The sequence below is a fragment of the Rhamphochromis longiceps genome, linkage group LG14 (genome assembly GCF_057381845.1).
Source record: "Rhamphochromis longiceps isolate RC_006_pf linkage group LG14, R_longiceps_female_GT1.1, whole genome shotgun sequence".
Taxonomy (NCBI): domain Eukaryota; kingdom Metazoa; phylum Chordata; class Actinopteri; order Cichliformes; family Cichlidae; genus Rhamphochromis; species Rhamphochromis longiceps.
In genome coordinates this window covers 15,385,799-15,411,216 of record NC_140570.1, presented here as the reverse complement: position 1 = coordinate 15,411,216, position 25,418 = coordinate 15,385,799, and the positions used below count along the sequence as shown (strand labels likewise).

General features: G+C 39.1%; 2 protein-coding genes and 1 long non-coding RNA gene across 3 annotated transcripts; 1 reads left to right on the top strand and 2 right to left on the bottom strand.

The window, feature by feature from the left end:
- Positions 1 to 3,159: 3,159 nt before the first annotated feature.
- On the bottom strand, positions 3,160 to 9,609 carry LOC146653814 (uncharacterized). The gene is made up of 3 exons (XR_014907153.1): positions 8,807 to 9,609; positions 4,274 to 4,313; positions 3,160 to 3,299 (listed from the first exon to the last, which is right to left on the bottom strand). It is a non-coding gene; the product is annotated as an uncharacterized LOC146653814 (long non-coding RNA).
- A 1,672-nt stretch (positions 9,610 to 11,281) lies between these two features.
- LOC146653813 (uncharacterized) lies at positions 11,282 to 14,088 on the bottom strand. Its single transcript, XM_085379407.1, has 6 exons — positions 13,280 to 14,088; positions 12,972 to 13,191; positions 12,425 to 12,648; positions 12,102 to 12,249; positions 11,887 to 11,996; positions 11,282 to 11,654 (listed from the first exon to the last, which is right to left on the bottom strand). Exons 1-6 carry the CDS (start codon positions 13,613 to 13,615, stop codon positions 11,346 to 11,348), a joined length of 1,347 nt encoding a protein of 448 aa, XP_085235533.1. The 5' UTR covers positions 13,616 to 14,088; the 3' UTR covers positions 11,282 to 11,345.
- Positions 14,089 to 17,162: 3,074 nt separating this feature from the next.
- Positions 17,163 to 24,609, top strand: LOC146653812 (uncharacterized). Its single transcript, XM_085380676.1, has 4 exons — positions 17,163 to 17,175; positions 17,757 to 18,860; positions 23,131 to 23,209; positions 24,531 to 24,609. The coding sequence occupies exons 1-4, from the start codon at positions 17,163 to 17,165 to the stop codon at positions 24,607 to 24,609; spliced, it is 1,275 nt and encodes a 424-aa protein (XP_085236802.1).
- Positions 24,610 to 25,418: the final 809 nt, after the last annotated feature.

Sequence of the window (25,418 nt, the reverse complement as noted above, 5' to 3'; positions counted from 1 at the left end):
TGGTGCACTGTAGACCACAACAAGTGTAAATGGCCAGCTTGGTAGCAGAATGCAGTGAAAACACACAAATCAATATATCCAAGGGATATTGATTCTTGATTTCTTTTCTAAACGAAGTATAATATGTACAAGTCTTTAATTTTTTGTGTACATTTTCTCTGTTTAGACTTAGTTGGTTCTGAATGTTTTTTTCAGTTTCATGCAAGGCAGTAATTTTAGTTACAGTCAGTAAATGCTGTTTGATATCTATTTAATCCAACTTCATCAGGATTCACTAAGTTTCTGTCAAAATTGCACAAAGAGATGCATCACATTTCTTCTGATTTGGAAAAGAGCACTGATGTCTGTATACTCGACTCTGTTTGGGTACACAGCAACACCAGTGTTTGTTAGCTTTCAGGGAGAGGGACAAGTACTCTGTTCATACGGGTCTATTTCACTGTTCACAAAACCATTTCCTTTTTGCTCTTTTGCCATTCACTTGTTTTAAAGGTTTGTAGGGCTGTGGCCTGACTATAGGCTGCATCTGGCATACTAAAACACTCACTGTGCTTTAAGAGTAAGCAGAGTCACTAGCAGAAGCGCACGGGCAGTCATGTGATGTTCACTGTGTAAATGGTTTGGTGGTATTTTAATTGCAGCAGACTTGAGGCATGATCAGTATAACTCCTGCTGGACCTTGGGGTCTCTGTAAACAATAAAGTAAAATTCATACATTTTAAATAAAATATCAAAATAAAATTTCTTTTTTCCAACTTTTCCTTAATTTGAAATAAAATAAATTTATACTCTTCAGGACATAAAAGAAGCATTTGAACTCTTAGGCTCCCACAGGGCTAATGGAACAGAAAGCACCCTAACCCAAAAAAAGTTTTACAAAAATTTAAATTAAAAAAATTAAAAAAGTAACAAGTACATTCATTATATTTATGCATTCAGAATACTGGACGATGGCTGGATGGATGGACTACCAACATTACAGCTGATGCATTTGTGCAGTATTTTCTGTTACGGTAGAAACTGTAGATAAAATGGTATAAAAAGATTGTTTTGTTTTTTTTATCAAACCTATCAATTAATTGAAACATGAAAAAATATGGATACAAGCAAAGTCAAATAATGCATAGTCTTTTAGGTTATTCTGGCTAATGAAGAAGCAGCCAGAGAAACTGGAACCCATCTTCAGCTGAATAGATGGCTCAGTCTTTCTTACTCACAGAATTGTGAAGGTGATACACGTGACTTCTCGGCCTTTCTCATAAAACATTTAACAAGGATATAAGCTTGAACCTCAGTAACCTATACAGTGAACTCGCTGTGTTGGATGAAGCCCATAAAATACTTCTAGAATCGTCTGTATGCACATGAACCTTCACACACCCACACATACTATACATATATTGAGAGTAGTAGTCGCCCATCCATCAATTTCTTTTCTGAACTGGATTTTCTGCTTATCCAGTTAAAGTTACATGGGGACTGACAGCGGGCCAAAGGCAGAGGACACACTAAGCAGGTCGCCAGTCCATCACGGATCAACTGACAATCAGTTTTAAAGGAGGACTAGAGGTAGCATATATTGTATAATGGTATGTTTTTAAGGTTGATAGGTTTGTAGCTTGAACCCATCCGCTGGAACGTTGAAGGCAATATAATTACACTGCAAAGCAAGACACAAGTAGGCAAGCTTCTTCATGTTTCTCGTGCACGGGAGAGAACCGGACAGGCACCGTTCCTTCGCTTGACCCCAGTTGCTCTCGTCCGTTCTCCCGTACACTGTCCTTTTATTGAGATTACATGAATATGCATAAGTTCATTAACATATGACGTCTACATACACACAAAGAGTACCTTGCCTGTGTGTGTGTGTGTGTGTGTGTGTGTGTGTGTGTGTGTGTGTGGCCTGCTGATCAAAGGGTCAAACATCCTTGGTCAGGAAGAGGGTAGCCTCCCCCTCACCCTAGATGGTTCATCCTAGATAACACGGTGAGGAAGTCCTGCAGTTCATCTAAACAAAGAGCACTTAGACTAGAACAGACGCAACTACGTTAATCCTACCATAAAACAATAAGACACGGTATGACCTCTCATGCTCCCAAAGTGCTGTCTAATACACACAAAGTTTGCAGACTATCAAGGATCAAAACCTCTACCAATCTACAACTAATTACAAAACTCTATAAGCATATATAAGTAAATATTTCTAAGCATAAATGACAATCAACAATACAAATCTAACATTTCCCCCCTTTTTGACCTTTATGCTTGAAAAGTTCCCAGGTATGAATACCTCATGTCTGACAGTTTCAATGCAAACATTTTTATACTCAGCATATGTCAAATCACCCTAAATTACTGAAAAGGTACACAGTTTAACAAATGTATTAGCAGTTATCCCATTCCTCATTGATCTCATCTCATGGCAAACTGCATCCCACAAACAAAGAAATTGTTAATTTAATAGTGAAAATAAGAAGATAACATTTCCAAAAACATCTCAGCTTGGTGGTGCTTCCTCCGGGTGTGCACATCACATGTCTCTCTGCAGAGTGGTTTAAGCTCTGCAGGGCGTCATGAATGTCTCTTCCAGTTGTTTCCATCACTGTCCATAGGACCAGAGTCCAAATGTATGTAGAATAGACATTCAAACATACCAGTTGGTTTTGTTGTTCGTCAACATGGGTCTCAGCTATTTCCAAGCTGCAGACCTCTCAGCACTCCAGTTTTATGGCCTCTTACCAGCCCCCATCACCTGACTTCAGACCTTCGTCTTGTGAGGGGGATATTTATGACTCCTTAATTGTCCACGCTCTGCAGAAAAGCTCTCTGTGGAAAGGGTGCTGGGTTCCGTCATCTTACTGCTGTTATGATCCCAGCAGCCTTCAGAGTGTCATCGTATGCACAGTACAGTGGCACAGCGTTAGGTGATGTTCATAGGAAACTGCTGTTATCACCACCATAGCTTCTGGTTCCTGTGCTTTTCACAGAATCATGACGTCATCCTCGAACTCCTTCTGCGCTGTCGATGGAGCTTGGCACGCTCCCCTCATCCCTCGAGTTTTCATATCCCAACGCTGCTGAAGATTTAAGGCAGAGCACGTCGTACACCTTAATTGTCTTTCTCAGCGTCAATATTGAATCTTTCATTTTATTTAACATCTTGCTGTGGGAAGTCTCCTCTTGATCTCCTGGAAGCTCAGTAGCACAGCTCTCTGTGTGATGTCTGCTGTGCTGAAGATGATCTCTGATCCTCCTGAAGCCTCTCTCCTGGCCTCAGCTCCCATCCTGTGGACGATCCTCTCAGGCACTCCTTCTCGTCATGCATAGTCCTGATTTTGGGCCTGCTGGATCTGTCTCTCTTAGGTGAGAGTTGTCATGTGTCCATCTCCTCTGCCTTCCTCCTGGTTCAGCTGTTTCCGGCACCAGCTGGGGTCCTATAAGGATGAGCGTCGTAGTCAAGGTAACCAAGAGGGTCCTGGTCGCACACAGGTCCGTCACGCCTCGCACTTGGTTGCCCTAGAGTTGATCAGAGGCTGGAGGTTGAAGTGCGAGCTTACCCTACGGGGGCTCAATCAGCACTCCCCCCTCACCACTGAAACAACCAAGTGTGAGATTTCTCTATTGTGCTGTCTTGAGGGTGCCGGGGTTTCCTGGGCCCTCGACCTCTTGCAGTGGCTCTGATAAATCCAGGAGGGTCTCTCGCTATTTTGCAGGCAGTTAAAATGGTCCTTGCTGTGGCTCCAAGGTCTGATCTCATGATGGGCCCCAACCAGCTTGACCTTTGACCTCAACCACTGCCTGGTCCTGTCAGCTATGCGCTTCTCACTGGGCCTCTGAAGATTTCTCAGGAGATTACTGCTGCACCTGTATTTCCTTGCTAGGAAGACAAACTATTTGGAGAGTATGTCAACAATCATCAAACCACATTCTTTAGTTCAGTGAACTTCACTTATAGGCCATCAAAGCCTCATCTGAACATGGATGCACCACTTGCATAGGTTTAATATTTGTAAATAAAACGGCTAATCACACAAATCACTGCAACAATAATAGTAAACATTGCTTAATGTTACTCCTTGGACCCCACCTCTTGACGCATGGACACACCCATGCGCCAACACACCAAACCTGGATTCCTGTCTTAAAGAAAAAGATTAGCTAGATCATATCCCAGGCAACATCAGGGCATCTCCTCCCCTGGAGCAGCACCACCCTGGACCTATAATCCTGCAATAAAAATGTTAGTGTGTTTTGCATATTAAGTATGCTTAACACCGGGCTCTCCCAGGAGCCTGCATACACACCATCATGGCCTGGAAAGCAAAATCTGGAAGTAAAATCAAACTTCATACCTGTAAACAATTGTATCATAAGAACAATAAGCATTCAACATCAGCAAGACAAGTGTCATGTGCAGGTTTTCTCAAATCAGTAAACTACAATTATTTTCATAAGTCGCCTCAGACATGGATCATCCCATGTACTCAGGCAACATTAATGTAATCGGTGACTGCTCTTAAGCAAAGTCACTCCACTTATATATTACTATGGGCTCAAAAGTGGCCAGCTAATGAGCCCATATCAAACTATCCCAGAAACACTGTATCTCTTATTTGTTCTTCTCATGTCACTTGTCCGCTTCTGCCGAATCCTCTACACGCAGTCATAGAAAAACAAACATTAGCAACACAGTGACCATTGGTGGTCAGACGCAGGTCGACAGGTTCCAGAGGTGCCATAAAAAGACCATAAAGTTAGCCATCTATAGTTGTGGAAAGAAGTAACACCAGTTCTCAACACAGGAAATTTCACACATGTTATTCACATTATCAAAGTAACCTTCACATTTTCCCATCAACACAATGCAACAGCATCACCACTCATAACCTGTAAACACAGTTTTCCTCACACATAAACCCAGAAATCCTGTAGTAGGAAAAAACATCAACCAGTTGTCCTGGTATAAATCGCATCATCAATTCACATGAAGAACTGGCATGCTGTAAGAAAAGAAAATGCAAATATTAGCGCTCGCGCAGGCGTATGCATACTTTGTCACAGTTATCTCTGTGAGCAACACAAGCCTATGAATAACACACCTGATAAATGCACAGACACAGAAAATGGCATTTAAAAGGTTAAATCATCATGCAACCTCGAGTGTTGCTGTCATCTTTCTGCTCCTGTAAAGGGAAGCACACACAGACTCATCTGCACCCCTGCCAGGCGGGGGTCAACTTCACACAGTCGTGTTACATCAGTAAAGTCTTGTCAGCTTTTGTCAGCTTTTACCAGTCAGTCAGTTTTGTTTTCCTTTCACTCACTCATTCATGCATTCATTCTTTCTTTCTTTGCTGATAGTGGAACCTATCGTCGCATTTAGTTTCCACTCTCAGCAAAATGACGTCATTTCAAAAGAAAATGAAGAACTTTAGTTTGGATTACATTGCTGAATCCTTTTGGACTGGGACTGTCATTTAATAATTGTCCAAATAAGTGGCTTTCTCCAGAACCCATTTAAATGTGGAGAACTCACTTGGCACAATTTTCTCGACGACGTGTAGCGCTTCTAATTCCCGACGTGCAGATCTGCTTAAAGAACAGAGATTATCAAACAAAACTTTCAGTGCACTGTGAAAGTATCAAAATAAAAAGGCCTTGTTAAGTCATGACACAAACTCCTCATCTCAGGAGGGTAAATCATACCATTAGCATGGTTTATCATACCATCATACTAATCGGCAGGCTCAACTTCACAACAAAAGAAAAATCATCAGCTAGATTCACTCCAAACCAACCATCAGCTGCACAACACACAACATAACCCTAATGTCTTATTAGCTATGAGTTTAATTACCAGGTCTGTGCTCTTCACTCATCTAAATCACAGATCTATTTTATTCAATTTTCCTTTTTCCTTCATCATAAAACATGTGACATGCTGTCATGCACTTCACAAAAGAAGTTTGTTCTGACGTATTCAGAGTTGTGTATCTAAATACAGGATTCACTGGCACATCAAAGCAGGAAACTCAGTGTTTTAGAGTCTCCACTCAACACACAACAACTCCAACACATCTCATTCACTCATACTAGAATTCAGTCACCTTTCATTAATCTAAAACCGATCAACTAATTTGCATATCAGCTATTAACCCACTAAGTTGACAGGACGACAGAAAAGCATGTTCAAAATAGTATCACAAAAGACAATTTCCCTCATACAGTAAATTACATGTGCTGCCTCAATCAAGCAGGAAGCTTCTCCCAATTTACCATTTTAACAACTAAATTTATTGTCTGATCACTGGTTGGTCAAACCAGGATCTTTTTTCTCACAAAAGTTAAACTGTTGTCCTGCAACTTGGAGAGTCAATTTTTTGCATTGGATAAATTCAGTATTTAATAACAAGTGTCTGCTAAATTGACACTATTTTAACACTGATGAAAGATAACAAGCTAATTTTCATTGCATGGGTGTTTGTGCCTTTCCTACACATTTCTCTGCTATTATTTAATCATTTCTTAACTAATGTGCTATGAGTCCACTGGTCTTTGCATCACACTAAGTGACTTGGACAAGATGATAAACAGACTCACATGCTGAAGATGTTGTCTAATCTTCATAAGCTCTCTTGTGTTTGTGTTAGTAGGGTTAATGCATGTTCTGCTTGTGTGTGTGATTTTGTATATGATGTATATGTTTTTTATATTTGCATATATCCAGACTCCTTCTCAATTTTCCAACTTAAGCAGTCAGTTTTCTTTTCCCCAGGTTTGCTAACCCAAATTTTGATTTCCCACATTAAATAACAGCATTCCTCTGTGTTCTCACCTAGTCTTCTCACTCTTTTGTCCTCTCCCACTTCAACAGTCCAAACAGCCGGCAGTTCTCCTTCAGCTTTGTCCTGTGTCCCACTGTCTCTTCTTGCCATTTTACTCCACAGGTGGCAAATGTCAAACTCCAACTGTTCAGTTCTCCTCAAACGTTTTCTTCACATGCACAGTGAAGTCACAGCCTGTTGTAAACACAGTGCCATCCATCCGATCAGTCAGGATGATGGGTTTGCTCTTCTTCTCTGATACTGTTTGTCCACATTGCTGCTGCTTTGCTGGGACTCTTTGCTCAGGACTTGCTGCTGTCTCTTTATCATGTTATTGCTTTGGAGCTGCATTCCTTGTCTTCAGGGAGGGGTGAGAGCTTGCTTGCTTGTGAGGTTGAGAGACACATGGCGCTGTAAATAAGTCAGCCAGAAACTTGGCCTGCATGTTTCCAATGATGTTAAACTATAACTTTCTTCCGACTGCTGCATGTGGAAAATTGATTCAGGTCTGCTTTTCACCTGAAAGTGACAAACTAAGACATTTTCATTATTATCATCACTGCTTAATCAACACACATCTCTCTCTCTCTGTGTGTTTTTGTGAACAGTCTTTCTTAAAAGCAGAAAATGAAATTGTAGTTGTTTTTGGCTGATCAACACAAAACCTTTTTCCTATGATTTTTCTTTTTCACTCTTTTTTTTCGTTACAATAGCTGGTGACCTGCAGAATCACCGCTCTCACTCACAATCAAAGGCAATTACTTTTACACAGTGCACAAAAACACTGTGATGTCAGACACATTCACACTCACTTTTTCATCTGCATAAATAAACCATATGGCTGGAGATATGTGCCATGGTGATCCATAAGCATGATCACCAGTTTATTTAATTATTTTTAATCCAACAAAACAAATAAACAAAAACATGATGCTGATGCTATGAACACTCTACACACAAGAGTCAAGATTCAGGAAAACTGCTCATGGAAACGCTGCACACTCCAGTTATCACAGTTAACATAGTGCTGTTTCCCTCTCTTAGAGTAGTTCTTAGACAGCTCTCGATCTGATAATGTGTAGTTTGCTCATCAGCTCAGAAAAAAAACTGCAACGCAACATCACACAGTAGTTGCTCTGCCCACAGCGGCAAAGTCTTACACTTTCATATTCAACACAACTTCTCCATCATGTACTTTTAGATGTTTCATACAGGGTTCAGCATATTAGTTGTTTTCACAGGTGTGCTCTACATCTCAACAATGGTTCATAATAAGACGACAGTCTTCCACACAGGTCAAGTGCCTCTATGCACTTCATTAGTTTAAATATTTACCTATAACACTTCACCTCACATGTCATTGTACTGAATTTAAGCAACCACAAGCTTAATGTAGATTACTTTTAACAACTATCCACCTCAATTACGTCTATGGTCTGGCACACAGGCTGTTGTCTGCCCTGTTGTCGATCAGGGCAAGCTAAAGAATAAACATTTTGTGTCAGCTGCCAGGAGCAAAGTCCAGCACAAACGTCTGTCTCCCTCCAACTCACTCTTGGTTGCTTAGAAACCCATGATAACAACAACAGTCGGTGTCACAGACCACATGTTCTGCTCCGCACACACTCACACACAACAACAACAACAACAACAACGACGACGACAATGACAACAACACAAAATAGGCCTACTGTCCAGCACAATCTGGACCCCGCGGAACTTCTCAACACCCCACTGAGCGGTGGAGAACTCACTACAGTACCCCACACAGCGGTCTGTATTTCGCCCCACTAAGACGGCGAACCAAAAAAAGTTCGAACTGCGCAACTCTGCGACTTAATGCTTCTGTACAAAAAACCCCACTGAGCGGCTTTGTACATCGCCCCACTTAGACGGCGAATTTTAGCCCCACTGAGCGGCCACGGACAACGCCCCACTGAGCGGCGAAGACGTACAATTATAGAGTTGGACTCTAAACTTACTCGGTGTTGCTTAGCGTGTAATATCAGCCTCGAATCCCGCCAATCGCCATTCATCGAGGAGAAAAGACATACAGCGAATCCACAGGAACTTCCTGGCTGACGTCAGTCTTTCAGCGTGCCTCTCCTCCCCTCGGTGAATGCGATTCCAGGGCTCCGGCTCTCGAAGGACCAATTAATGATAGGTTTGTAGCTTGAACCCATCCGCTGGAACGTTGAAGGCAATATAATTACACTGCAAAGCAAGACACAAGTAGGCAAGCTTCTTCATGTTTCTCGTGCACGGGAGAGAACCGGACAGGCACCGTTCCTTCGCTTGACCCCAGTTGCTCTCGTCCGTTCTCCCGTACACTGTCCTTTTATTGAGATTACATGAATATGCATAAGTTCATTAACATATGACGTCTACATACACACAAAGAGTACCTTGCCTGTGTGTGTGTGTGTGTGTGTGTGTGTGTGTGTGTGTGGCCTGCTGATCAAAGGGTCAAACATCCTTGGTCAGGAAGAGGGTAGCCTCCCCCTCACCCTAGATGGTTCATCCTAGATAACACGGTGAGGAAGTCCTGCAGTTCATCTAAACAAAGAGCACTTAGACTAGAACAGACGCAACTACGTTAATCCTACCATAAAACAATAAGACACGGTATGACCTCTCATGCTCCCAAAGTGCTGTCTAATACACACAAAGTTTGCAGACTATCAAGGATCAAAACCTCTACCAATCTACAACTAATTACAAAACTCTATAAGCATATATAAGTAAATATTTCTAAGCATAAATGACAATCAACAATACAAATCTAACAAAGGTCATGTGAGAAAACTGTATTTTCCTTCTTACTGGTTATAAATACATCTGTTAATAAGTTGATGAATTGTTTTAGTGTCAACAGGGTCAGATTTGGAGCAGTTAGCACTGATTAAAGCACAGTACTGGGATACTGTTTCAGTTTTTCTCTCATTGTAATCAGTGCAGCATAGGGATGGGTATCGTTTAGGTTTTATCCGATACCGGTGCCAAACCGGTACTTTTGAAACGGTGCCGGTGCTTAAACGGTGCTCAAACCGGTGATTAAAGAATGGAGAACACAAAATTGGTCCAAAAACCTCTCATGTTCAGCTGTTTTTTTGTAAAAAGATAACAATGTTAGCCTTTTCTGCCGCTATGGGGCATATATGGTATCACTCTTGGCTGGAAGCAGTGCTTAAACAATGGAAAAAACACAAACTTTGTCCAAAAACCTCTCATGTTTAACTGTTTTCCACTTTTTCTTTGGTCATTTTAGCCTTTTTGGCCAGAGTGAAGGGAGTATCTGTCATCAAACAAGAAGACAGCCGCATGTAGCTATGATGATGTTTGCTAGTTCACCTTACATGCATTAATGTAATAACGTGGTGAGCCTACTCAACGTAAATTACACACGAACAACATTAAGCTACTCACACAGAGAAGAACGGCTGCTGCTGCCATCATCATCCGTCATCATTTCTGCTACACTGGCAGGGCTAGGGGCCAGGACTCTACTCTTCGGGTTTTTGGGGATGTTGCTAACTCCGGGTCCGATAACAGGCAACCCACCCGCAGTAGATGCGCTCGGTGTGAGGTCTCACAGCAAGCTACACTGCAAAAACAGCTATACTTGAAACAAGCCAAATATTCTTAAATCTGACAAAATTTTCTTGTTTTGAGCAAAAAAATCTGCCAATGGGGTAAGCAAAAGTTGCTTGACTAGAATTCTTAAAACTAGCAAATTAATCTAACTGCCATATGCCTTTTAACTAGACAAAATTGTCTAAAATGTATGCTTATTTGAAGAAAATATGACTTATTATAAGTAAAAGATACTTTGATATTTAGAAAATCTGTACCTAAAATGAGTATTATGCTTTCTTGAACAAGCTGTTTTCAAGAATTATTTGCTTACTTTAAGATTCGACACCTTAATTTAGATTTTTCACATAAAAAAAACACCTTACTATAGGACAAATTTTCTTAAAACTGAATTGTTTCTTTCTTGATTGAGCTAACTATAAGAATTATGTTTCGACTCTGAGAATAATCAGCAAAAATTCCTGAGAATAAGACACCATCTCTTCAAAAAGCTACTAAAAATAAGGGAATTCATCTTAAATTAAGACAGCAAAAGCACTCTTAGATTTTGCGCTTTTATTGACACAGCAATGGGTCAGTAACTCACTGAGGTCTGTTCCAGGAGAATCATGTCTAAAATTATACATTTCAGCAGGGTACTGTGTAACATGGCCAATATAAGAAGTGCATATTCCAGATACTCTTAACATGAATAATAACAGTATAACACACTCATGGCTGGTATCAAAAATAAATTTTGCTGAAGCTTAAAACAATCACTATTTCAAATCCTATATTACATAACATTTTAGAAGAACAAGTTTAACGACCACACAAACAAACATGTGTTTTATATTTGAACAACTTTTCTAGAGAGAAAAAAAACAACCTCACTGACCAACACTGAGTCTGATAAACAAGGCAGATGGAGTCTGTCATCTGAGAGACTCACTCAATGAATGACTTCCACTCACCAAGCGCCTTCTTGTAAGAGGGGGTTGAATCTCGGTCATGGATGGAGTCTTTGAGTATTTCAGTTTGCAAGACAGACAGCAGCGTGGAAATGCACTTTGGATATGTGAGGTGGAGGGCATAGTAATATGCCATCAGATAGAGCAGTCCCTCATTAAGATCCTTCCGGTCAAAAGTGCTCACTGGTGTGGTTCCAACAGCTATCATGCAGTTGCCTTCAGAGACAAGCAGAACTGGACAAGCCAGGGGTCGCTGACGCAGGTAGCCTTCAGGGTCTTCTGAAGTCTACATGACAGAAAAAAAGAGGATTAGAACAAGACCGTAAGAAATACAATTTTTGAGTTGCATTACAGTTTAAAATAGATCAACTTTTTTTGTAGGTTTTATTAACATCAACATGTTATGGGGATCTGAACTTTAAGAATATTTGACTGACTCCACAGTAAAATATATAAAATGAAAACATGAGTAACTGCAAAATTCAACAATATATACACATAGAATATTGCAGCCTTACCTTTAGGACATGGAAAAAAGCCTCACTACAGATGCCCAGCTTCTTAGGTGGTACTGTGCTGGAAGGGAAAAGCACGGGAAGGGCTCTGAACACAGCTGCTGCATGTTCCACTGGTTTGAAAAAAGAAAAATAAGACAGGGCAACACCATTAAGCATTGCAAATAATGTAATCTGCAAAGCATAAATGTAGACAAATCAAGATACTGTAGCATTACCTCCATCCAAAGTTTTTGGCGGCTTCATAACTTTCTTCATGACACCATAAAACTGCACCTTCGAGTAGAAGATTTCCCATCTATCCTTCATCTCAGAAATGTATTTCAAGTTGGATGGTTGAATAATTCTCCGCAGCTCATCAAGGACCTGAAAAATACAGACAGAAACCCAACTGAGATAGATCTGTCTAGCTCTGTATCTGGTCTTGACAATAAGTGATAACAATTTAAACATGAGGGCCAGTATTTAAGAAATTTGAAAATCATATCAAAATGTCCCCAAAGGAATAACAGGATGGCTAAAAGAAATAAGTGCTGCTTACATGGTCCAGTTCTCTGAAACAAGGATATGCCTCTAGTATCTTCACTGCTCTGTCCTGCTCCTTTATAGCATCAGAGTTAATGAATTGTCTTCTAGACTCAAACTCCAGGTTCAGCAGTTGGGTAACAGCAGCTTTGTTCGGTTTTTTGGTCTTGTATATTTCTTGAAGTGTCTTGTAGTGTCTTGCCTGGGTTTTTTGGCTGTCAAAGAAGTCAGCTGAACCAGCTAAACACACAGAGCAGAGGTGTGTAAATCATTTATTGCCACAGTAAGGCTTTATATATCTGTTATTGGTGCAAAACAATAATACAAAAATACCAAAATATTTCTGTAAATTAGATCAACAAATTAACTAACCACCTATCTTAAAATTGTTCATTAATCCTGTGAAGTTGTCACTATTAAATGGAACACAAAGATTCCAAGATAAACAGTGAAGTAGTTGTGTTCCATTGTTAGCAGAATTTAAAAAAAAAAAAAAAAAAAGGATCGTCCAAACCACATTTACACTCAGGCTGTAATAAGAGGGTGCATTATATTATACTTACATTCTTCATCACTGCCATCCTGGTGGTGCACTGGGGTGCCCATCGATCTAACTGGTGATTTATCTAGAATAATAGTTGATGCACTGGACTCCCCACTGCTGTCACTTTTTGCAACGCTTTCATTCCCATCCTTTCTTGGCTTCTTCGCAGGAGGTTTTTTGCCCTTCCTTGGACTTTTGACATTGGAGAGTCTCTTCATTAGCTTTTTAGCAACATGCTCCTAACAGGTACAAACGGTAAAAATTAAAAGATGATAAGATACATCACTCATGATTAACACAGAGTGGTATTGAGCAAATGCTACTTACCCACTCACCACACGTTTCTTTAAGCATTGGGTAGTACTCCATTAATCGCTTTGCCATGGCATCAACCTCATGTTTGCTGGGGTATCTGGAGTCTTCAGCTGCTCTTGCTATCGAAATCATGTTTGTCATGGTGTTTCTTACAAGTCGACAAAAGAGTTCCTTTGACAAAGGTTCAGCACACTCTGTCCCCAGCCGCTTCTTTTCAAAGTAGGAATGTCGAGCTTGCTCAAGTTCACTGTCTGTGAAGACTATGTACTCTGGGTTGGACATAGTCACAAACTTAGAAGTGCTGGGTTCCTCTCTGGAGAAGTCACCATCTCCAGTAGTTGTTAGCATTTTTTCAGCAGCAGTCTTGTTCTAAAATACAGTGTACATGGGGCTAATTTCACATAAAATTGCACAAGAACTTTAGGTCTCTACACATGAAAGAAAGTACAACAAAATATCAGTAAAGTGTTGAACAATAAAAAATATGTATATTTAATAAATGTGTGGGCCACTTGATTTAAATCAAAACTAAAGAAGATTCTACTGTCTATCTGTTAAGTGAGTATTGGTGGAATTACTTGAAACTGCATAAAACAAGCTGGTGTGTTCTCAGTTTTGTCACACAGCGATAGGACAGAACTTACTTCTTCACATTTGTGCACTGCAAGCCATAGAGCCCGACGCCTGAGGAAATGTTCAGGACCAGGAAACAGATCTTTGATGTCATCTCGTGAAAGTGATGAGAGCAGGTCTTCTCCAACATTTGCTTCTGCAATAGGAGTTTCCAATTATCACTACATTGCATCATCCTCATGTGCAAGCCAGCTGACAGCTTTGCTTGGGTAATAAACAGGATGCACAAGAAACATAATTTAATATTTACCATTTAAAAACAATACTCTATTCCATTATATTCCCTCCTGACTGCTCCACAGGTTCTAAATTACCTTCCTCCCATTGACTGGAAAAAGTATTATATTTGTGATTCGCTTGCACCTTTCGTCCACACGTAAACAGCGTTTTCAGTCACTGAAAAAGGAGATTTCTAAAAACGCTTGCCAGGGTGGATATTTTCGAAAACTCCTTTTTTGCATTTAGGTGTGGACGAGAAAAACGGAGAAAACGCAGCGTCAAAGGTGTGGGCCTTGTGCGCCACGTTATTGTTTCGGTGAAATGAATTTCTACAATACTGTTACTGTTAATTGTACTCTCTGCAGTGTTTAAATACTTACATATACACAGTTACTGTCCCTCCAGACTGGGTTCTGCTTCTATGCCCCATCTTTCTTTACTATTTCCCACCGAGGCTTCTAGACTTCTGATTGGCCAACATTTCTACACGGTTAGGAATATATCGCCACCTGTTGCTTTGGCATGTTCCTAGCAGCGTTTTCCTTCATTTCTGCGTTTCCGTGTGGACGGGATTATTTTTAAAATGAAAACGGAAAATCTCCGTTTTCAGAAATACCCATGTATGTAGTGTAATAGCACTAGCATATTTAAATATGCTAATGCAACTAAGCTAACCGCACAAGCTAAGCTAACAACCGGGTATAGTCTGCCATGCTAGCGACTTACCATGCAACATAGCAGAACACAAAACATAGAAAAAACAAAACAGTCACATACCTTTCAGGGTGGCAATTGTTATTTCGTCCAGTTTCTCCATAGCATGCCTTAATTTCTTCACACTGTACCACTGTATCCCGGACCCAAAAATATTACTAATCCTGCAATCCAAATTTGAGGCGCGAAGCTAGAGGCGCGAAGCTGGACTGTACCAACTCAGGAGTATGGGGTTGTGTACAGAAATGGTTTAGTTCGCTGTTTTATATCTATAAAATTCTATATATTTAAAGATTTAACTATTTAGTTAGATTATATTAAGTAAATACTGACATGTCGGTACTATTACTTAGTACAGCTGTTATAAGGCACCGAATTAGGATAGCCATTCCTACCCCTTAATGGAATAATCCTGGTCATCTTGGCTTTATGGGAGAAACGGTTCACAGACCAGTGAAACAAAATGATTTGGCGCTGTGTTATCTGCTTCGTTTTTGTGGGTCTGACCCTCAAATCCTTACTGAGTCATATTAATTCTGCACATAGCCATAGTCCAGATTTCCGTGTAGTTTGTGGCATAGATGGATGTGTCAAAGAATATCGTGTTTACAATTCATTTTGGTATCACATTCGTCGAACACACTCCGACCACCTTGGCAATGGACGATGCAGCGGATCGACTAGGACACAAAAATCTGTAAGGTGAGACTGACTATATACTTTGATATCTTTGAAAATAATCATATAAAGTATTCATGTTAGATTCCTACTTGTGTTTACAGCTTAACAGTAGATATGTTAATGCTAATTCCTTATGATCCACATCAATGTTATTTCTAAACAATTTTTCTGAGTGCTTAATTTCTCCTAATAGAGAAAACACCATTTTTATTTATTTTTTTTACTTTTGTTTTAAATAAACCAATGGGCATGGTCCAGAGTCTCCTTGGTTGTTTGTGTTTATTAATATTCATTGTTTCAGTTAGTTTCCTGGTTATTTGTTAATTATTTCCTGTGTTTAGGTGTTCTCCGTGCCTCCCTTGTCTTGAGTCAAGTGTCCCTGGTTTGATGTTCATGTTTATTCCTGTTTTACTTTGATAGTCCCATGCCCTGCATCAGTGTATTCTGTTGCCCTTCCCCCTGGTCTCTTCTCATCTGATTAGTGTCAGCTGTGTTTCGTACCTGTCTGCCAATTCCTCGTTTCCCTGTGTGTGTGTATATTTAGTGTGTGCTTCCCTCTGTTCTTTGTCGGATCGTCTGCATTTTCTCCTCTGTGTCATCTGTGTTCCCTCCCTCAGGTTTTCATGTCTCATGCTCCTTGCTCCAGGTTGTAAGGTTTTTGCAACATTTTCAATGTTTCCTGTGTTCTTTAGTTTAGCTTTCCAGGTTTAGGTTTTTGAGGATTTTTAAAGCTTTTAAACTACAGTTAAGCTACCAAATATCAATCAGCAATAAATTAGTAACAATTTATTAAACTCAGTCTGAAAACATACATATTTTGGAGTAAATTATCAAATGCAGAATAGAATTATTTAGAAATGATCAGTGTAGCTTGTAATTAATATCTTTAACTAGTCAATTAATCAATTAATCTCAATTGCAGTTCTAGGAGGGAACCCTCATCAGCGGAGAACAGAAGTCTGAGTAACATGTGGGCCTACAGGACTGATCCAGTGGTCGAAAACCAGCCAACAAGCCAGCCAACAATGGATGCAGCTGTAGACACCAGATTGAACTCAGGAGAAGATGCAGTGATTGATCAAAACACAATACAGCATGATCCAGACAGTGTGTGCCCCGAACATTTTGGTACTTTTGACAATAATAAGACATTGTACTCTGGCTTCGATGATGGTGCCCATATCTCGCAAAGGCCCCTTGTTCCATCCCAGACCAACAATGATACCTCGACTCCAAACATTTCAGCAGCTTGTCCAAGCGGGTTCGCAGATGGAGTAGCATCATCCCAATCTATGGTGAGTCTATCACTACTGAACAATAACAACTTCTTTTGATAAAACATTTTACCAGTTTATAACATTCCTATATTTATTTCTCTTTTCTGAAGGATGACTCCTGCCACGATGTTCTTACCAGACAAGCAACAGCTCTTGTATTGACTGCAAGAGAGAAACATCGTCTTTCATAGGTTTGTGCTCATACAAAATTAGAATGATTATTTTAACATGTGGCTCTATTTTTTTTCATCATTTATTATTAACAATTTCCCTAAACTGTAACAGCCTTTAATTCATTCTGATTATCCTAATAGTAACTATGCAAAACCGAGCATCACTTGTATGTGCCTCCAACTTTCCAACAAATGACTATGACTGCCTTAGGTAAACTAAGGCAGTCATAGTCTCCAGCCATCCATCCATTTGCCTCCGCCTATCCTTTTCAGGGTTGCTCCCATCACAAGCCTTCCTCTGCCACCTAACTCTTAGTCTCAGTTTAAAAAGGAAAATTGTAATCTTAATTAAACTAAAAATTTGAGTTTTGCAAGAAATCCGAGAAGGAATTAAAAAAAAAATTTTTTTTTTCTTCAGTTTCAGTGAGGGAAAAAATCTATAAGAAACAGTCAAATAATTCTATGCAGTTTTTTTGGTTGCAGAGCTACGTACGTTATTAGTCCTTACATTATAAGTTGTCTATTCGCTAAAAATAAATCTCTTTTAATAGCAAACAACTAAGATGTCGTTTGTCCTTTCTGTCTGTTTTTCAGAGTGGTGTGAATGATGTCGTTGCAGCATTACAACAGTATCAGGCATCGTTGGTCAATAATCTGAGAAGTCAGGTACAAAAGGTTTTCCAGCAGCATCATGGAAGTGGACTTGAAAAAGATGTTTTGGCAGTCTTCGACCAGATTGAGGATCCATTTGCCTCTGTTTCAACAACATACAGGCAGGATGATGTGATAAAGAGAAATTTCAATTTTGTGGAGTCCGAGGAGGTTTGTGTTGGGTATACTGCTGTCATGGGAAAAAAAGATTCCTCACTACTGTGCCCAAATGTTTTCATTATGTTCCGCTTGTCAGAAGTTTGGAGCAGTTATTGTCCCATCCAAGAGTTTTGGCATTGATAGATGAGCAGAAAAATTTGAGAAATGAGTATTTATATGATATCATAGATGGAGAACTCATGAAGTCTCACCGTTTATTTTCTGCACACCCCTCTGCCTTACAGATTATCCTTTACTCAGATGAAATTGAAATTTGTAACCCACTTGGGTCTCATGCCTCCAAAAATAAGTTGGTAATGTTCTATTATACTTTGGGAAACATTAATCCTAAATATCGATCAAAACTACCTGCCATTCGTCTACTTGCCATTGCAAAAAAGAGTGCGCTTTCTGAATGTGGTGTAGATGGAATCTTGCAAAGGCTGCATGAGGACTTAGTGAAGCTATATAATGGAGTTAAAATTCAAACTGGAAATGGTGAACGTGAAATATTTGGAGCATTAGTTTCATTATGTGGAGACACTTTGGCGCAACATGAGCTTTGCGGGTTTAAAGAGGGTGTTGGGTTTGCTCATAGTAAATGCAGGCAGTGTGAATGTTCATTTGAGGACATGCAAATTTATTTTGATGAGGATAACTTTGAGGAACGGACATTTGAACGACATGTCCGGCAATGTAGCGAAATTGAGAAGGCCAACACAGAGTATCTAAGAAGCAGCTTAAAAACAACATATGGAATAAACAGAAGAAGCAAACTTATTAATTTCCCAGCATTCAACTTGATCCAACAAACACCCCAAGACATGATGCATGTAATTTTTGAAGGGATTGCTCCATTAGAAATAAAGTGTGTGTTGAAACACTTAGTTCTCATGGGAGAGCTAGACTTAGATCTCTTCAATGCTGCAGTGACTGGTTTCCCATACTCTCCAGTTGACATTAGAGATAAACCAAGTGTTATTACCTACAGTACATTAGCTTCCAGTGACAATAAGTTGAAGCAGTCCTCGGGGCAAATGATTGTTCTTCTGAAAATTTTGCCATTTCTGATTGATGCAGCCAAAGGTACTGAACACTACGCATTCATTCTTGAACTCATTGAGATAGTTCAGATTTTACTTGCTCCTGTCATCAGTCTGCAGACTATTAACAAGTTGAAAATCCTCATTGAACAGCACTTGAAGCACATGAAAGCCCTATTCCCATATAACAACATCACACCAAAACAACATTATTTGATTCATACACCAAGCCAAATTAAACGTTTGGGACCAATGGTCCGTCATATGTGCATGAGATTTGAATCGAAACATTGCTTTTTCAAACAATGGGCGTCAAAAATAAATTTTAAAAATGTTTGCAAATCTTTAATAAAGCATAATCAAATGTATGAATGTTGTCAGAATGTGGATAGTTTTGATCACCCCATTTTTTCCAATGAATGCACATTAGGACCAACCTCAGAAGTAAGCATAATGTCATACTTAAAAGAAAAAATGAGGGCCTTCCTTGGAAATGATGAAGTAAACCATGCAGTGACTGTTAAATGGCTTAATCTAAATGGTAACAAATACATAAGGGATAGGTCATTAATTGTTTGTGCTGTTGGTTCTAGTGGTTTACCTATATTTGGGCTTGTGAAAAATATCTATGTGATCAATTCATCATTGTACTGTTTTGAATTCCAGCAGCACAATACCATTTGTTATGACAAAGATTACATGTCATATAAGATAGAGATTCCAAACATGGCACAAGCAACGGAGCTGATATCCGCTGATAATCTTATGGATTTCACTCCATATTACAGTTTCACACACAAAGATATGACATATGCAGTCATGAAATATTACCTGTGTGATGTAATTGGACTACACATGAGTTCAACAGATGTTTTATAAAAGGCACACTGCTTTACATGCATGAACTGTATTATCAGGTTATTGTTTTGGACAGTTTTGTTGTTGAGTTTTCTATCAAATCTGACAGTTGAATGCGATTGTAGCATTGCCACAGTGAAGATATGTGTACTGATACTTGTCTGATGCTGATCTATTAATCTGTTTGACATGGCCTAAAGTGAATGAGTTATGCCGTTTCTGTTTTTCAAATGGGCCTGTATTTCATGTTTATCATGTGCTTTTAGTTCCAGCTTTTGTGCATGTTTTGTCAAACTTGACAGCAGTTTTATTACACTTTAGTGTCAATAAATACATTTCTTAAACTGAGCAGCTGTTTAAGTGGCCTTACTCTTGAAATGAGAAAAATAATCTTGTTTTTATTAGGGAATTTCAACCAAACGGTTTTCATACCTTGTAACTGGTAAATAAAGCTCAAGATGAGCTGAAATATCCTTTTAAGGAAAAGTTAGACATATTTTCCTAGAATAAGATTTATTTTCTTGTGCAAAACTTGCTTGTTAAGAATATATTTTCTTTTTAGACAAAAAATAAGAAAAAATGTCCATAAACAAGGGTTTTTTTACTTTCTTGAAAATCGTTTTTTGCAGTGTATCAAATACGGCACATTTCTTGGCTTTTAAAAAAAATGCTATACGTCGCCAGGTGTTTCATCGGATTTGAGGTGTTACCTCCTTTGACAGTATCACTGTCATGATCCGGAGTCTGCGACTCTGTGTTTATGTTTAGTTTATTAGTATTCTGTGGTTTTGGTCACCTTGGGTGTTTATACTCTTCTGTTTCATAGTTCATGTTCATATGTTCTGTGTCCCCCAGTCTGTGTTAAGTTGGTGTGTTATGTCATTGCTAGTATGTGTTTCCTGTTTTATTGTGAAGGTCTGCGTCTTATGTGAGTGTTTTCAGTTTGTCTCCCTACTCTCGTCACGTAATCACTCTCAGCTGTGTTCCTCACCTGTGTGTAATCTCCCTGTGTTCTCTGAGTGTATTTAAGTTTGTCTTCTGTCATGGTAGTTGCTGGTTCGTCTGTGTTGTTTCCCCTCGGTCTCCCTGCGTCTCTTCATGTGTATTTCCCCGGATCTCCCTGCACCGTCATTCCTGGTTTGTGTTGTTAGTTTACCCAGTTTAGGTTTTCGGTTTCATGTTCACACCCCGTTGCTGTTTGTACCCACTCCTGTAAATAAATACTCACCTGCACCAGAGCTGCCGCCTTTTGGGTCCTTTCTCCACCTCCACACGGCTTGCCCCGGCAAACCGTGACAATCACAGTATCAGCTTAAAGCACTTGTTGCAGGCTGCTGAGTTTGCATATTTTGCTGTGAAGTACAGCCAGACTTTTGACCGCTTCGCCTGGGGCATTTTAATCTGTAGCTCTGCTCTAAAAGAACGTACGTACCTGGACCCGCCTACTATCCTCGGAAACGTAAAATGATTGGCTAGAATCTAAAGTGTATCACAGCTCAGGAAAAAAAAGCACCGAAATAAAGCACCGAAATGTGCGCTGCTTTTCGGTCTGGTTACTACCGTTTGTGCCATCCCTAGTGCAGCATATTGCCAACAGAACTAAGGAATATGTTATAAAGCAGTCAAAATAAGCCTGACATTAATTATGATTTACTGTTTCTTATGAAACTTAATGAATGTAGCCCCTGTATGTAGAATCTAAAAGCATTTAAAGGGTTTGGTTCCTCATACTAATTAATGTGTAGTTTGTACAAATGTAAAGTAGATGGGAGAGCTCACTCGTTTTGACTTCATGTAAATTGACTATTTTGAAACAGTATAGATCGTGCAAGCATTTAGTTAGTAATCATGTAAAATAACAGAAACTGAACAATTGTAAAACTTAACAAAACTTAAATGAAAAAAGTAAGGTGCTTTTAGCTGGTCACTTATTCCAAAAGCGTCCCCACAGTGGGTAGCTCTGTATGTTTGATTTGGTAGCTTTTTTCAATGAATGTCCATCCTAAAGCAACCCCCAGGGGATTTGTAGCTACACCACATTAATAAATATGTTATAAATACAAGAACTTTTACTTCACATGTCAAGGGCGGATGCTGATTATTTTTTGGAAGTCATAGCCAGTAAACACATTACATAAAACATGCCATTAGAGTTAGAAATATTACTTTTTGATGTTTCATGAAAATAAGAAAAAAAGAAAACAAAGAAAAGAAGAGTAGCGCTACTAAATCTAGTCACAGCCTAAAGTTTTTGCAAAAGTCGGTGTGTGCAGTGAGTTATACTTGCCTCCAGACTTAGACAAGCACCTCTTGTTTGTCACAGGTTTGTTACACGATTAGAATACCAAAGTCTAAATAAATGAACATGAGTGAACGAGCCAGGTCACAGGCCAAACACAATTAATGCTATTTCTTTTAGGCAGAAAAACACAAGGAAGAGAAACAGCAGGGAGCTGGTCATTCTAAAAATAACAAATTGACATTCATCACCATAACAGCTGTGGTAAAAAATGTTGCACGCTGGTTGGTGCAAACAACTGGAGATGTGTCCAACTGATTGTATCTAACGGTGGGGCAAAGGAGGAGCAATCCAGGGGTGAAATTCAGGGTGAAGGACAAGTACAGGCGTCAATTGAGGCAACAGGCTACACAGAATAATTAGATTGCAAAATAGACACGTGGGAGTCTGTGCAATGACCTTGAGCCTTAACAATGTAGATATATTTTACAGTGACATTTTTAAACCTGCACACTGCTTCAGTCCAGTACAGTTACATTTAAATTGCTGGAGACTGTCTGTGCAGGAAAAACTAAATTAGGTTTAGGTTTATTTGCTTTTAATGGTGAGAACTGATCCTGATTTAATTGTATGGGTAAGTAGAGCATGGAGTTACAATCAGGCAAGACAGTGAGGCTGAAATAGTGGTACTGGAATGAACACTCAGTTTGAGCTATTTGTATATTTGTTTCTCCTTAGTTTTAGTTGCAATCGGATTTTCAACATTCATACTCTTTTAGGATCTTCATCAATCTTATCACTTGTTATAGAAGTTCAGAAGTTCTTACTAGCATTAATTAAAATCATTCCTTCTAACTAAAATCCTTAATCCAGGTCACTTAAAAACATTATGATTCATGTCTAGAAAGCAAACCAGTAGGAATATGTTGATTAAACAGTCATATACAGTCTGATGCAAACATCCACAAGAGTAGTGCATGTACTAACTCTGACAAGTACTGGAGAGAATTTCATGCGAACTGTTTTAGTTAAATTTTAATCATTTGTTTTTTAATATAAAATGAAATTATTTCTATTTCACATATGTTTCTGTTGCAGAATTGGACTGTTAGGAAAGTTTAAAATTCATTCATCTACAGTACATTATCAAACTAATCACAAGATTATATTGCTTGGCTATTCCAGACTGTACACTTTTTCTGGTGTGTCCCTGTAGCTTTTGTTCTTACAATTGAAAAGGGAATTGTCTTTGGACTGTCGGTGTGCTATGACCACTTAAGTAATTATTTGAACAGGTCAGCCTTGGTGCTAGAGAAGAAAAACAGCCTGAAAATACAGACAAATTTAGCTGATGAAGCCCTGACGAAGTGTGGGTTAAAGCTCATTAACTTTTGTGAACAAGTGCCAAGGCCTTGTCTCATGGTCAAAAGACAAGATTCATATGGCTTTGAGACATGCTGTACTCATTTGTCTTGTGGCAAATATGTCTGTGTGTATTGATGTGCACTTTTTGGCAACTGTTGTTGTGACTTGGTGCTATATAAATAAAATTGAACTGAACTGAATTGAATTGATGTCTGATGTATTACATAAATGATAATGGATAATTAAACTGCAGAATGCTAATCAACTATCATATACAGGATATAAATATGAAAACATACTGCCTCCATTCCTTAAAATTAAAGTTATGTCCCACTCTTTTTTAACAATCCCATAGGAAAGATAAAATAGTTTGTTCTATAGACCCTATTTATTCATCTATTCATTTATTTGATTTAACCAAATGAGGAGCGTCCTCAAAATGGTTCTCTGAAAACTGACTGGTAACACTAGGGGGCACTTTCCACGTGAGCTTAACAGAGAACCTAATAGAACAGAAAGGACAACATTGCAAATAGCTCACAAAAGTATAACATAAGCACTGCATTAGCCTTGTCATTTTTTTACGAGTTAAATGTTCAACATTCAAAGAAAATATAAGCCTACAAAACAAAATGAAAAATAAATAATAGTAAGTTCTAGCATGTGAGATTGGGACTGCTACTGTACAGTCCTTTTGTCTGTAATAAAAACAAATGTTTTAGTTTTAGTTTCTTTTGCTTTCAAACTAAACACTGAGCATGATGAAACAGCTGACCTGACATGCACGTCTGTATTTTCTCTCTGTCCTAAACGCCCGTTCTCTTCCATTTTACACATGCTAATGATTTGTAGATACAGGGCTTGTTATAGAGATGCTGTTTTGTGTGTGTGAGAGTGACTGCACTCTAATGATTAGTAGAGATCTTCACCTGCATAACTAGCTTTTTGATGTCTGCTGTTCATCTGCTTTCTTCACCACATATTTGTTTCTGTCATGGAGAAGGCATACCGCTCATTCACTGTGTCTCCTTTTCTTGTCTTTTCCTTTGCCAACCTGTCTGCCCCTTCACTGCATCTATATATAATCATTCTCTTTGACTGTCTCTCCTGTCTCTTTCCCACAATTCATGTGTTTATCACTGTTCCTCTTCTTTTTTCGTGTCCCTGCTTCACCTTCTTGCTGCCATTTCAGTTTCGCTCAATCTGTCCTTCCTAATAATTCTCATTCCTCACTTTATGTCTCCGTCTCAGGAAAAGACCCAACCCTCTCTTCTTCCAGAAGCAAGTCATTAACTTCTGTCCCAGGTTTGTGAAAGATTTTGTGCAGTAATGGTGTTCTGTTCTGTGTGTCTGAATCAGCTGCAAAGATGTGTAAAATAATTACTACTGAAATATCCATCCCGCTGTTGACTTCTTTGAGAAATAGCATTAGTTCCCCCTTTTGTTTCAGATTTATTCTGAAGTCACTTCTAATATAGTTAAAAATCACATCTTCTTTGTGTCCTGTACAATTTAGTCTATCCATCTTCTCATATCTTCTTTCAACAGTAATGAGTATGAAATGATGCAAGTTTCATATAGTCATATTTTGAAAAGTTGATGATACACCATTGTAAAGATTCTCCTGCCTGCTTTGAAGATGAAAAAAAAATCTATTGATCTCTTTTTGCTGTAGATTCAGGCCTAGCTATAAAATGATAAAATCTGATTAAATAGCAGCCTAATAGTGAAGTTAAACATTACCCAAAAATGACAGACAACCAACAAAAGATGCATAACATTTTAGCTTTAGATGTGCCTGTGTGAAAAATAGAAGAAGAAAACCAAAACTTGCATGCATGGCTGCTAAAAGTGATATATCTTTGCTGACCGACCACCGTAGCACAGGTAATTGCATCTGTGATTTAAGGTGTGGGAGAAGCAGGTGTAGAATTTGTGGCACTGTTGTAGGCATGGCAATTATTTCTATTCATAGCAGACATTGTTAGTGTGGTGGAGTTAGGGTTGCCAACACTATCTGACAGAAATCCAAGAGATTTTAGTGGGGGGTGGGGGGGAGCTGTTTGTGTATACATAACTGTTTCATTATATCAGACAAAAAGACAGAGAAGGCAAGAGTTAGAGTTCAGGCACTGAAAT

Coding starts and splice junctions, on each gene's coding strand:
- LOC146653812 (XM_085380676.1), top strand. Junction 18,861..23,130: donor TCTGATTGATGCAGCCAAAG/GTACTGAACACT, acceptor GTGTCCCTGTAG/CTTTTGTTCTTACAATTGAA. Junction 23,210..24,530: donor TTAAGTAATTATTTGAACAG/GTCAGCCTTGGT, acceptor TCTCCGTCTCAG/GAAAAGACCCAACCCTCTCT.
- LOC146653813 (XM_085379407.1), bottom strand. CDS start 13,615: ATGCTAACAACTACTGGAGATGGTGACTTCTCCAGAGAGGAACCCAGC. Junction 13,192..13,279: donor AAGAAACGTGTGGTGAGTGG/GTAAGTAGCATT, acceptor TGTACCTGTTAG/GAGCATGTTGCTAAAAAGCT. Junction 12,649..12,971: donor GGATGGCAGTGATGAAGAAT/GTAAGTATAATA, acceptor CTGTGTGTTTAG/CTGGTTCAGCTGACTTCTTT.